Here is a 14,534-nt window from a genome sequence, read left to right as displayed (position 1 = left end):
GAAGATGTCATCATCTCCAAAACATAGCTAAAGCAAGAGGTACTTTGGCATGTTGCTACAAACGATGGCTTACCTGCACAGAAATTATGTTCTTGATGTTAGGAGGAAGAACCTGAACCATCTCTAAAAAGCAGCGCAGAAGCCCAAGTGTCCACAAACTGGATGAGCTACTGTTCTCATCCTTTTTTTCATATGTAAAAGGATCAATTATGTAAACTACAATTGCAGGCGGATAGGTGATAGCATGTGAATCTCCATCTGTAGGGACGCCAACTTTATCACGATCCATAGTGCTGGAAATGAAATTTTGAAACTAGTTACAAAAAGCTGAGTTTTATAGTGATCTATTTTTGGTTATAGGGTATTTCTACGTTAAAACTAAGATCAAATTCCCAAAGGTAAACCTGAAAGACCTTTGCGTCAACTGTGATGTAAGAAATAGCCTTCTCTATTTCATTTTAGTATGTGAGCTCATAAACAATCCAACATCACTGCCATTTTCTTTAGCCTTCTTTGTTACAGAAGCTCATCAATGTTTAGTACTATTGCGTCAACCAGGGAACAAAATTATTTACAAGGTCAGTCCCTCAGTAAGAGTTGTTACTGCTATAACTTTGAAAGCAGAACAGAACTTTAAATAGTGCCAGTTATCTATTTTTCTCCTGTCCCACTTTAAAATATACAGAAGATAGTAGAGGAAGGGGGAACGGGGGTGGGGGGCAGACAGAGAGAAAGTTTATTTTTAAACCACAGCAGACACTGAGATGTTATGGAAACTAATCATTACAGCTAAGACTTGAACCAAAAAGTTTGGAGTTAAACTCCTAAAAAATAGCCTGGTAAATAGAAAAGAAACACAGGAGTTATTGAGAGAACCAGAGAATAGGCTTACATTTTTTGACCTGGGGCAGGGGAGAGAGGGGGATAGCCTAATGTAACTGGACTATACAGTCCGTTACCTTTCAGAAACCTCTGGATGGGGCTGCACAGGTGCAGAAGTATTATCTCCAGATATCACTGCTGTTTGCAGCGGCGGCTGTTGCTGCTGTCCGCCTGTTTGCCCATTTTGGACTGTTGCAGCCTGAGTGGGCAAGGAGGCAGAAGTGGTATTGTTCATACTGCTGAAAGGTGGAAACGAAGAAGGCTTGCTAGTTGGTATCCCACTGCTTATATTAGCAGAAGAAGAAGAAGTGGCAGTGGTAGTCAAAGTTGAATTAGCTGTAGTAGCTGCAGAAGACATGGCACTGTTTGATGTCACTGTCATAGTACTACTAGTAGGGGCTGCAGGAGCAGATGATGGAGTGTTGGGATTTCCAGCGTTACCAGTTACTGGGGGCAGAGCAGAGGTTGGCTGGCTTGGAGGAGGAATCAGATTTGTTTGGGAAAGTAAAGAATTGTCCAAGGGCTGAGAAGCAAGATAAGGACCTAAAAATCAGAAAAAGCATAATTTCATATTGCAGCTGTTTTTAGCATATTTATGTAAATTGATAGTTTTCACAACATAGAGTCTTAAGTTTTAGCATGCATTTTATATCTTAAATTACAATACAAGTATTAAATTTTCAATTTCTAGCTTTTTGTCTAATAACATGCTTTCAGAAATATCTAGGAATTTACTTTAAGAATACTTCTTTTCAGCTATGTTGAATTTGAGCTAGGAATCAATGCTTCAGAAAGACAGCAGAAGTCACTGTCAGGCAGTGATACTACCATGCCCTAAAGATACTGCTAGATGATAAGAAGCCATTTTGGCACATATCTAAATACATTTTTTTTCCCCCCCCCAAGCATGGAACAAAAAATAAACTGCATCCAACAAAAAGACTTAATAAATAAATGCAACTATTTCTCCTTTTCTACTGGGATGGAGTTTCTGGTAACTGTATGAAACAAAAACAGCACTGAAAAAAATTTAAAAACCTCATACCCAGCTCGTATCTGCAAACTTGTGCATATAGTTTGAGTTTGGAAAATGCTTCGTTGTTGGCGTTAGCTGTCTGCGAGAACCATTCTGTGACCAGCTTCTCAGAAAGTTTCTTTGAAGCACTGGGTCCAACTCTCATGATCCCATCAGGCAATAACTTACAGATAGGTCTATGCTGACCAAGCCTGCAAGACTACAAAGGAGGCAAAATAAAAGCAGCAAGATTAGGTATTTGTAGACTTTAAGAATTGTAAAATATCAAAGGAGCATATTATATAAATACAGAGAACTCAGTTTAGTTATGACATCCAAAAGCAGTATTTTAATTATAGAACCCTACACTAGTATGAAATACAGTATAACCATTTCATGGCTTATTTTCAGGTTTTCCTAAGTGTAAGAAAAAACAGATTGATACATCATCTACTGTAATCTCAATCACAATCTAAGTTATATATGCATTAAGTTAACTATACGTAGCTAAACAATTAGGTAGTAATATGCAGTTTTACCACTGAGTGGCGTCTATCAGACAGACTCTCCAAAAAGCTATTACTAAAAGGAACGATGAGCAGCGTGAACAACCCTTATCTTCCAAGTGCCTATTCCTAAAATCCTTTCTAGTAGCTTTCCAAGATAGTAATCTGTGTTTTTATATCACTGGAGGCAAGCCTGATAAGTAGTTATTGAGTACGTATCAGAAATAGTCTTTCAAAAATCCATTTCACCGTTAACTGCCATAAATAACATACCTCATATATGGCAGTCAGATCCCTAAAGAAGCTTTTTGCTCCATTCAGCAGAGCCTCGTTCTCAGGGCACACCACAACATAAGCAACATCTCTTTGAGATCCATAAGGTTCCAACATCAGCCTCTCCCAATACGGCAATGCAAAAGGAGACAGCACCAGAAAATCATAATCGTATCCCAGCAGAAACGTCGGGATTGGCAGTGGCTCCGGGGACTCATCAGTTCCTAGATAAGCAAGATACATTTTCCAATATATTAAGCAAGAAGCTAACGAAATCAATACCCTGCTTCTAGGAAACATGAATAGAAACACTAGCGTTATTAATAGGAAGGAACGTTGATTAGAAATGGAATAGTCCTCATTTTAATAAATACAAATGAGGTGTATGCATGCATGATCCAACTCTCTGCAAAAAGGCAGCAGCTAGTTATTTTTATTTGAAATCTCCCAGGGCCTCAAGAAGAAGTTCGCAGTTCAATACTTTTACTACTATGTTGACAGTCAGGAACAGATCTTCACTGTCCAGGAAGCCTTCCCCACAGAATCTAAACCATCAGTGATCAAGAAATGAGGGGGAAGAAGTATAATAGTCTAAGCAGATATGTGAAAGAATGCCGACCACAGAAGAAATACACTTAAGAACACGCAGTTACACGTACTCTCTATTTACAACTAGACTATTACAGTAACCATGAAAGATCTGCTGATGATTGATTCACCGACATGTAGAAGGGTGACCTATCTCACATGCTAATAAAGTCACATTTTAAGTCTTAGTTTACCGAGTACACAAAATTTATCGTCCATTAGTAAACGTGTATCATCTTCTAAAAGCAGTATCATTTCCTGCTTTTGGAAAATATATGGAATGTTCTGTTTTTGTAAAGAGAAGAATTCCCCCACCTAACAGTTCTGGTTAGCCTAAAGGAAGGTCCAAATGCTGCTTAGGCATTCCAGTAGGTTTAACTGCATCTAGACCCTGAGGTTTGGTAGCCGGATCAAGTAGAGATTAATGGACAGGAGTCTACACAGCAGTTTTTACCGTAAGAGCCTCTGCCAGCCATTTTGTGAAACTGTTGCCACGTGAGGGGGCCTTGCACACCCCAAGATCGGACTGTTCGCTTTTTCTGAATTGCGTCCTGAAGAACTGGCTGAAGCGAGAGGAGCATACGAAGGATGTCCTGGGAACACTGCATGCTCACATCCACAACTGAAAGAACAAGAAGTTGTCAGGGCTTACTACAACAACAGGAAAAAAGAAAACCCTCCATGAACAACCCAGAATCCTAAACTACCTTGATTTTGAACAAAGTCACTTTCTTCTGAAACACACACACATATGTATACACACACACATGCATGCTGTTCATACAGGCCATGCAAAGGCCAAACAACAAAACATCAAGCACACAGGTTTTTTTTTGTTTTTAATTTTGTAGAGTTCCTTCCCTCGAAAGCCTTACTATCCTAGCATTTTCTATTTAGTCTTCAGAGGAAAAAAAAAAAAAAATAGTCACACAAGCTTTAAAGTACAGAGCTTCTCCCTCCAAATAAAGGTTGTTTAAGCAGACTGCCATCCAGTGCTCACTTCAGAGAAGTCTAGGGAAGCCTCAAACAGCCGCCACAGTCTGTTTCATCAGCTTGACACCACTGTGTCATTTTTAATACAGTGTTTAGGAATAAAAAGCTAACACAAAATTTGGGAAAGTTATAATTTCATAGCCTCCATTTAAAAGCACCTTTTACATCTTTTTATCTTAAATACCAAGGTCACAGTAATACTGAGCCTTCTCCTAGGTGCCTGAAAACATTGATTTATCTAGAGCACGGGCTTTTAAACTTAACCCCTCACCAATACTCAGAAACCTAGCTGTCTGTTACTATTAGTTTTCTTCATGCTCACCAATGCCTCTGAACTGCAGTTAACTGCTATCAGAGTTTCATATTTCACTGTTTACCCTGCTAGAATTGCTACATGCAGACACTATTATTGAGAGCAGAGGTAGATATCCAAACATACATGAGCAAGGGTGTTCTGTGAGGCATTATAGCATTAGTCAAACTTTAGAAAGAAAAATCCAAGGATCTCTGGTAGATCCAACATACACTGAAGGCTACGTTAAAGTATTATTTTGTATTAAATATTTATATATTTTTATATTAGTGGCACATGTGCCACTAAACTACCACCACCGCCCTTAAAGAAGGGGGCAGAAGCCAACTAAATCATATGCCTTGTTTAATTCTACCACAGTAGCCTTGACAATACACTTACTCTTTGTACCACCTACACTTCCTAAGTGCATTCACTCCACAGAACCTCCACAGATGCAGTCATCAAAAGCTGCATTAAAAGAATAACCATGGTAAAATGCTGTGGACAATTACTGTGGTCTTATATTACACTTACAATCTATGTTAGATGGTAGTCAAGGCCTACCTTCCACTTTGCATAGGGTACCAGTGAAGAAATGTAAAAGGAATAGTTATTCTGAACATTACTGCAATAGAAGTTCATGTGAGCATGCAGGTGGAGGGGAAAGGGAAAAAAAAAAAGGGGGGGGGGGGAACCAAACCCTTAAAAAAAAAATTATAGGAGAAGTAGACAATAAGATCTAATTGTTCTCAGTATTTACCATTTCTTTTTGACCAGTGGTGCAAGCAAGTAGTTTTCACAAGTGCTTCATCAACTTTCCCTCCTGACATATTGTCCATGAACTGGCGTCCATGTTCCAATGCTAAGTAGCAATCATTGCAACAATCCCTTTCTTCTACGCGTACCAGGTTGCTAACTGCACCAACTTTGGCTATAGGATCTTGATCTGCTGCTCCAAATGGTGAGAACAAGTTGGTGCACTGATCCTGCAGCAACAGTATTAACTCATCAGGCAGTTTCTCAGGTTCTTTCAGTCCTCCACTGCTATGTTCAATAGAAGTAGCTCTGAGAGCTTCAAAGCGTTTTTCTGCTTCTTTGCCACACTCTGTATTACGCCCTAGAATATCCAATTCATCTTCAAGAAACAGTCCAGAACTGTTGCCAAATTTTCTATTCATAACAGCACTGAAACCACAGGTACACCTATATTGGGCCTCTTGTGTTGGATCAGGAATGTAAACTCCAACATCAGCACCTTTGATGTTCATATTGCAAACACATATGCAGCAGCTGTCAAAGTTACAGTCTTTGAAGAGATTCATTACAGACTCCGAGAGGATGAGATTCACATAAAGACTGTGTGCCTCTGGAATGGAAGGCACAGTCGCGGGTTCAACAGAATTCAATGGTCTACATGTTGATGGTGTGGAAGCTGGTGAATATAAGTCAGAGTTCTCATATTTGACTGAACCCTGTGCACTTGCGGGTCCACCAGCTCCACGAGGTGTCCGAGGAGTCCTTGGTGTCCTAGGAGTTGGGAAACGAGGGGTGGAAGGAGAAGGGAGAATTCCAGCTCCACTGTTACTGGGAGGTGCACTACTTGGCGGCATCCCAAACGGAGTATGAGTTTGTGGTGTGTAGGCAGGGCCATACTCTTGATCCATAGTGCTTCCATCACTAACAGCAGCCACAAGAAGGAGGAAATTTTAAATATATGAAATATTGGTTTTGAAGTTTAAATCTCAAATTTCTAAATAAGGACCTTCCTAATTAATATTTGCTTTTTTCAAACTAATCTTCCATAATCTACAGCATGAAGATTTTCACTCCCTAAGGAACTTCAAGAGCATTTGTTCTAAATGACTCTGCAGACTCCCATTGACAGCACTGTTAAAGAATCCTGCCCCTCCTCTTCTCTTTTGTCCTTTCCTTTCCACAGAACTTCCAGGAAATAAGTGTGGTCGGTATAAATTATAAACTCTATGGATGTCTGAAGGGCACCTTTTCCTTTTCATGTTTTATTTACATGCTGTGTTGACACAAAACACTTAGAAAATATACTAGGTCTATCAACAGCAGACTCCACTGGATCCACAAGGAAAGTATCACCTGGAAACATTCAATATTTTCTTTCCTAAGCAGCTGAGTATCTCCAAAGACCTATAAGACTAATGAGACCTGAAAACATATTGCTTATGTATGACCCAACTAGAAGCAATTTCAATATTTAAACTGAGATTTAAAATTCATATGATTTTACCAATAAATATGGAGCCTCCCTGTTGCCTAATCCATCTATAGAAGCTACTAATGCAGAAATGAAGGACAAAAACATTTTCTTCAAGAAAAACTGCCAGCAAAACCATCACTACCAAGTGCACGTTACAGAAACGCTTACTGCAACACTACTGTTACTAGGCAGTGTCACACTGGGCACAGCTTCCAATCACAGGGAGAGCTCCTAGTGCCAATACAGAGGAGATTTAAGAAGATAATTTAAGAAACAGAAGCACCACCTCCTAAGCCCTTACAGCACCTACAACACCATGGCAAAAACAGAGTCCCAGGTTTACATTTAACTTGATTGTTACCACCTTCATTACTTATTAAAACTGGACTTGAACCATTAAGCTTCCCCAAGAAGCCTTTCAATGAGACAACAAATAAAACATACACATGGTTAAGAAGCTATTTGAGAAAACTGTCTCTTACCATAAGTTTTAATCCTAAGTTTTTGAAAGGCTCTCGTCAGTTGTCTAAACAAAGTATTTTTACAATAATTTCTCATTACAAGTTTACAAAAACAATTAAATAAGAGTACTTTCTGTAACGTTGATAACAAACAGCCTCATAAAACAAACATTTGTGGCATAGCTCATACCCATCTTTGATGAATGGCATGGCAGGCCCTGGAGGAAGTAAATCCAACTTTCCCACAGTCCAGCTCTGGCGATAAATGCATTCCTCTGGCAGTTTGATGGGAGGGAGGCACTGGCTAGGGAGAGTCTTCAGCGGTGCAAACATGGAACATCCCACTAAAGCTTGACAGTTCTCCGGTTTATAAACATAAGAATAATCCTAGCAATTAGACAAGGTAAAGCATCAGCATATAAATTAGTAAATTTGATCACTTCAACAATGCAAATGTTTCTAAAAATTTAACCGAATAAAATTCTGCCTCCAATTCAAGTAGTAGTGCTTCTATATTCAACTCAGATATAGCTACAAGAGTGAAAGTTAAGATTTGCACACACAAACAGCATTTGCACCTACAGTTCTCCAACAAATGGTATGTCAACATAAAACAAACCATGAACTAAAATTACCGAGATGCATTCCTTGGTTTACTAATGGCTTACACCATCACTCTTCCTTGAAGCAGTGAATGGCACATTTTACTTATTAGATGTGCATTACCTACCTCAATATAACGTAGAATACAAGTCACAATCTTGCACTGAATTTGCCACAGGTCCTATTCAGGATTTTAGGTAATAGATTGAACAGTAAACATTAGAAGGATTTGTCAGGACTATCAGCAATACATACCTTTATTTCAGCAGGTTTGGGGCTGCAGAAACCCTCATCCACTTCAATTCTGAACTGAGCTCCCACACTAGAGCTATTCCCTTCAAGTACTGTTCCTCCAAGTGTAGTGTCCATACTGCCATACTCCTTATTATTCATGTTCATTGGCGAAAATCCCATAATATGTTGTTCCAATGAAGGTGGAGTTGGATACATTTTATGGAGATCTGCAGTGCCTAATTTCAGATTAGAAACAGGCTTTAGAGCATGACAGCTATTTGAAGTATTTCCTTTGTCTTAAGATTTCATTAAGGCAAAAGAAGAGTATGTTTCCAAATTCCTGTAACATATTAGCAATCAAGTGTTTAAAAGTTAGTATTCTATTTAGGGAAGACAAAACTTACTTATGCACGACAGTGGGTCTAAATTTCCTGCTTTTGCCTCTTTGCAGTTGGATTTGTCATCAGAGCCATTCACTGTTCTTTTAGATCCAGGCTAGGAAGGAAAAGAAGTACTGTAATAAAAAAATTCCAGACATGAACACATCCCATCAAGTATCCCCATCTAAAAAACAGAGCCATTCAGGCCATTCCTCTCGCCCCATCTGAGCTTGGAAATCTGTTTGAATTATTGAAGGGGAAAAAAAAAAAAAAAAAACACACCGCACATATCTAAAACTTCAAAAGCATTAGTCTGACTCCACAGCAAGAGACAAGCACTAAGGCCAAGAAAGTATTTTCTTTTAAGTGCTAAAAACTAATTAGAGCATTCCTAGTTGTGGTATTTAAAACGTAAAAGTGAAATTTAACTACGCAAGAAATCTATTTCAGAACTGCTACTTTCAACCACTTACCTAGGTTGCCACAGGTTATGTATAAAAAGTCAATTTCTCTTTCCACTTTAAGACTTATATTTTTGTGAGACCCGCCCTCCCAAACTTATCCATATTCTTAATACATCACTCTTCTCTACACAGAAGGGTTTCACACTTATTTACAGAAGGAGTACTGGGAAGAGAATTTGTCCTAACTTTAGATGCTTTAAAACACTTTTCCAGATCTTGTTCACACAAATACAAGATCTGTATAACTGACTGACTTAGATACTTTTAGAGCCAGAATAATGATAATTGTTCAATCAATATCATGGCTGTAGTTGCATATAAAGCACAAGCATAGTTTATTCCTATCATTCCTTCCATTTCAAAAAGCTATATAAATACAAGGAACTTAAATAAGCATAACTGCATCCATATTAGAAGCATCATACTGCTATACCTATAATATTGAAAGTGGCACAACGCTTATCTATATACAGAGCTTTAGTGTCCACTCTTACAAGCCTCAACCCCCAAAATACAGGCACATGAGCTAATGCGAATTTAATTTACAGTGGGCATACAAAGCAGAAGTTTCATATAATAGTAAAAATAAATAAATGAATTAGAAGCCACATGCTAGCAATTGGGCTTACATTTGTCCTCTCTTAATACTAGTAACCCAGAATGATCTGTCATCAAATCATGATGCTATTAAAATGAAAGATCAGTTATAAAATAAGTCTCAACCTGTTAGCAGATCTATTTTAAGAAAGCAAGCTAAATCTGTCTGCCCACAATCTATCAGGTTTGGGGGGGGGGGAGGAATACACAGTCCTGAAGTCATGCTAACATTGCTGACTTTACCACATGAACAGGAACAGAAAATAAAGGGCAACACAGAATTCCTGGAACAAGAGGGAAGGGGAAGAACTGTTGAAATTAAAAGAAGAGATATTTTACAATGTTTAGACAGTACTAAAGTCTATAGAAAATAAGAGTCTTCATGCTCAAAGAGCAAATACATTTGCTTTATATAATGATGACCTTTGATGGCTATTGAGATCCTTCAGCCCTTACTCAGCTACAGCTCCCATTAAAGTTGATGGGTATTTTGCCTGGGTAAGGGGATTTAGGATTAAGCATGGAGCAAAGTACAGTTCAGAAAAGACAACTCATTACCAGCAGTATTGGAATAGAAACTAAAAAGATAATGGATACTGAACCATCGGAGACTGCAAGAGAAACTATTACAAGATAATTCCTGGTACAATGAAGTAGCTTATTTGGCAGAACATCCACTTAAATGTCTCTCCTTTCACAGGTTGGTTTTGTTTCAGTATTAGCTGCATTAGCTAGTAAACAGAACATAAGACCACAGGAAAAGGGCACTCGTACTCCTCTCAAACCTATAAAATAACTATTGCTGTATTCAAGAACAATATACAGTCTGCACAGTAAAGATGCAAGATCAAAAGCTTGTTTCTGCACAAATATATGATTGCATTTGAGTCAGCCATAAGAGTATGCCTGCTAAAGAGGAGCCACAACACTTGTTTATATGCATGTTTTACAACTTCTTAAGTTCTCTTCCTACAAGCACTAAATAGATAAATAAATACAAGCCATTATTTTTGCAGATCACTTACTGTCAGTTCATCTTCATCAGAATTGAAGAGATTGTCAAGGTCAGTGTAAGAGACCACCAAGTCCGTTTCATGGAACAGGCTAGTTGATGCAGTGCGAGCATGAGCAGCAATACGTTGGGCATCTGTAAAGACAAATAGATTTAAAAGAAAAAACAATAAAAAAGCACCCACACACACTTAAGATGCATATATTCATTAAAAAAGCCATATTTCAAGAACTATTTCCACATCTGAAGAAAAAAAAAAAAAAAGAAAAATCTCTGTTCTCAGTTCCACTCAACTATTTTATACATGGATTTTAAAGCCAACATATTTATTTGCAACATTCAACAAAGAAAATGTGTTTTCAAGCAGATTATGGTTTATTTTTTCCTGACTCTTCAGAAAGTCAAGACTTTGCAACCTACTGAAGTCTATCAACTATTCAAGAGAGCATTAATATACCACAATTAAAAAAAACAAACAAAGAAAACACACACACACACACACACACCACTTTTACCTTGCTTGATAGAAGGACTAAACAGAGACATAGCATCCTCTCCTTCATGGGACAGAACTGTAACACTAGATGTCCCATCCTCAGCCTATAAAAAAAAAAAAAAAGGGGGGGGGAGGTGTTTATATGAACTGGGGTGGGGGGCAGGAGTTATCTGCCTATGGGAAATATTTTAAGTTTCAAAAGCATCAGGTTCTCATTAGCCTTCTAGCTCAGGAAGGTGTAGCCTGGGGGTCAGGTTAGTGGTACTTGCCCAGGGAGAAGGAAGGCTGGAACACAGGCGACAGCCCAGCAACATAGAGAGGAAGAGCACAGATAGGAAAGAAGTTTTGTTTTGTTGTGTTTTGTTTTGTTGTGTTTGTTGTAAAAAAATCAAGATGTAGATTCTTGCTACAGCACCTTATTGAAAAACACTTAAAAATCAAATGCTACACATTAACTATACTGGTAACTAATAATGAAGGAGTGCATATATACTTAAAAAGTCCTAATAAGCCAATTTCATAAGTTTATTTCATATGCAAGCTCCCAATTCAGAGCAAGTGAGTGAACAGTATTAAGTAGCAGCCTCACACGGTTGGTCCTGGCAAATGTGCAAGAAGAAAAAATACAACAAAGAAACAAGAACAACAACAAAAAAAAACTCGCTGTCCAGGCAACTAGTCAAGAGTTCAACCCCACTTACTCCTCTAAGCTTTCCACACATGAACAAAGCACTTGCCTTGCTCTTGCACTCTTCCCCAAGCATCTGCTATTGCCCATTTCTAGAGGAAGACTACCGAGCTAGACAGATTCTGGTTCTTATCCAGCAGTATTCTCCCAGTCTAAGCCATAGACCCTAGTGCAATAACATCACCAGTGTGCTGAAAAAAATTAGCTGATAGAGTTATTAAATGCATACTGTGAATTTTCATTGATCATTTCTGCTTAAACACAGAACTTTATTTTTTAAACGAACCTCTAAATATACAGAGCAGGATTTCAATTACATTTGGTGACTAAAGCAGTTTGTTTTAATCCCATCATTAATTCCTATCCTCACTCCTTTACTTACCTTGTGTTTCTTCCCAGCTTCCCTCTCAATGTTCTGTCTATCTTTTTTACTATCAGGAAATAAGAATTCCACATCACCATCAACAAAGGCATAAGGATCGATTTCAGGTTCCTGGTCAGCTTCCGATACTACTGCTGTAAGGTATTGGTTTTTACTCTGATACTGTTGCACCAGTTCATCTGAAACCTTTAAAGGTTTCCTACATTGCACCATTAATCTGTATGGAAGAAAAATAAAATCACTTATTCATGAGAATATTTTTGCTGTCACACAACTTTCAGAAAAGAACTTGACTCTTCCTTCCTCCTCCTTCTCCTCCTCCCCTCAATGCCTGAAAACTTTTGGGGAAAAAAGATGAAATCATTAGTCATATAACATAGCCTCCTTACAAACATGTCAGACATAGCACTGCAATTCATTCTTCTCATCTCTCCTCAAGCAATGTCAACCCAGATAAAGATCAGTAGTAATTCATCCCAGGCCATAGCTGTCATTTATTAGAAAGTACAAGTGTATGAAACTGTCTGTACCCACTATGAAAACCTAACAAGGTTAAAAAACAAACAAAAAAATTACTGACAGTCCCCCTCCACACCCAAACAAGTGATCAGAGATTAGTGATTAAAGCTGAATTCTCAAATTTTAAGAGTCTAACTCCTGAGCATTTAATTCAGTTTAATCTAGAAAGACAGTATGTCAGCCCTCACAATATCTAGATGTGTCTAATGCAAGTGCAATTATAACAAGCAGGTGCAGACAGACTGATATTCTGTTGTACATGTGAAGTCTAGCTACCCAAAAAGCCCCAAGTAATAACTACTCCTAAAGCGCACCAACACCACTACGTTATTCATTTACACTACTTTCCTAAATATAAGTGACGCTTACAACACAAACACCCGAATTACTAACCAGAATAAATAAAAACACATTTGCCATTTTCTGTACTCTTAACATTCAGAGCCAAAAATGGAATAAGTACACAAAACTTAAGTTTTTGTATCAGGAATAATGGTTTCACATATGTAACTTTCATATCACACCAAAGAGATACCGACAAGCAGAAAGCTATCACAAGCTATGTTATGAGTATTAGCTCTACGTATGCCCCTCTAGCTTCTGCCCTAAATAAACTTTATTTAGGTATGCCAGTACACAAGATGGGCCAAGCAAGGAAAGTATTCCTTCAAACAAGGGAACTTTACAGCAGTGTCAGACAGACGTAGCTGTACAATTTCCTTTATGCTCAGAGATCGCCTTCTTCCCAAACAGCAACAGAACAACCTGTGAGAGACACTCATGGAAGAGTCTTGCACAAAATACAGAAGGGTACGCTGCAAGGATGCAGGTTGCTGAGAGATACTTTCTTGCAGGATTACTTCATGCTTCAAGTCCAAGCAATACACAGGCTCCAAAACATATCTGTTCTTTCCTTTTTCAAGCCTCTATCCAAAAGAAAATGCTATTCCATAAGAAACCAAGACCTCCTGCAATTAGTAGGGCCTGGTTTTGACAGCCCAGCTCAAGGCACTATCTGGAGTTTAGAATAAAATAGGTTTAAATTTCTTCTGAGAGATCAGAAAAATAAGAAAAGTATGATAGAGGACACTAAGAATTCAAAGACTTCTTAAGCCTTGAAACTGCACACAAAGAGACATGGGGATTCCTTAGAGTTCCTCTCAGTGCCTTGTACATCCCTGCCAACATTAAGTGGCAGGGGTAGAAAGGACAAAGATCTCAAGTGTCAAAAATCTCCCTAGAAATAAGTTTTCTAAAGAAACACCTTAATTTCAACGTTTTTGTTAAATTCAAAGCAGACTTCCACATAACGTGTCTCAGCTAATGAGAATGTCAGACCTGCCCATACTGATCACAGCAATATCCTCACTACACTCTTTATTAGCCATGAATTTCCTGACAAACAGCAATGGACGTGGATTTTTGGTCAAGAGCTGCTGACATTTATAACTGAAGTAGCACGTGACAGAGTTCAGGATTTCTTCTTTTCTAGATCCCATAAAAATTAACATAAGTAGTGGGGAAAAAAATCCTAGGAACAAGGAATTAAACACCAAGAAAAAAAAAAACAGAAAAAGAAAGCAGCAGTTTTGGGTATTTTTAAGCACTGAAGAGGAAAATAAGTTAATAGCAAGATATTCTGAAAAAATTATGTTCAGTAAATTGTTAAATCAAGCTGGAGATCACACAAAAGAATTTCTTCAACAGTTATAAGTCTTGAAATAGAGCCTATCCTCCTCTTTCTAGCAGGCTGAAATCAATTTTTAAGTGCCAAAATCCTATAATGCACATCTTGAAATAGTTACCAGATATGCACTAGCTAACGTAAACTCTCAAGTAGTAGTTAATACAAAAGATAAGGCTAACAAAATGGGCAACAGCTACAGTGTATTCATCTCTACTCATAGCTTTCCCAA

The 14,534-nt window shown here is 38.2% G+C and overlaps 1 protein-coding gene across 1 annotated transcript in view; it reads right to left on the bottom strand.

Annotated features, from left to right (window-relative positions):
• MED13 (mediator complex subunit 13) overlaps positions 1-14,534 on the bottom strand; it is a 58,546-nt gene that overhangs the window by 7,512 nt on the left and 36,500 nt on the right. The window contains exons 10-21 of the mRNA XM_068910175.1: positions 12,100-12,316; positions 11,049-11,133; positions 10,547-10,668; positions 8,485-8,575; positions 8,102-8,316; positions 7,434-7,630; positions 5,313-6,229; positions 3,719-3,886; positions 2,677-2,900; positions 1,928-2,117; positions 960-1,425; positions 74-293 (exon numbers count right to left, since the gene is read on the bottom strand). Coding sequence (XP_068766276.1) covers positions 74-293; positions 960-1,425; positions 1,928-2,117; positions 2,677-2,900; positions 3,719-3,886; positions 5,313-6,229; positions 7,434-7,630; positions 8,102-8,316; positions 8,485-8,575; positions 10,547-10,668; positions 11,049-11,133; positions 12,100-12,316 — 3,112 coding nt within the window. The remainder of the gene's footprint in view (positions 1-73; positions 294-959; positions 1,426-1,927; positions 2,118-2,676; positions 2,901-3,718; positions 3,887-5,312; positions 6,230-7,433; positions 7,631-8,101; positions 8,317-8,484; positions 8,576-10,546; positions 10,669-11,048; positions 11,134-12,099; positions 12,317-14,534) is intronic.

Source organism: Struthio camelus, chromosome 16 (assembly GCF_040807025.1).
Source record: "Struthio camelus isolate bStrCam1 chromosome 16, bStrCam1.hap1, whole genome shotgun sequence".
Taxonomy (NCBI): Eukaryota; Metazoa; Chordata; class Aves; order Struthioniformes; family Struthionidae; genus Struthio; species Struthio camelus.
Note: the sequence above shows the minus strand (reverse complement) of the source record. Positions and strands in the feature narration are given on the sequence as shown.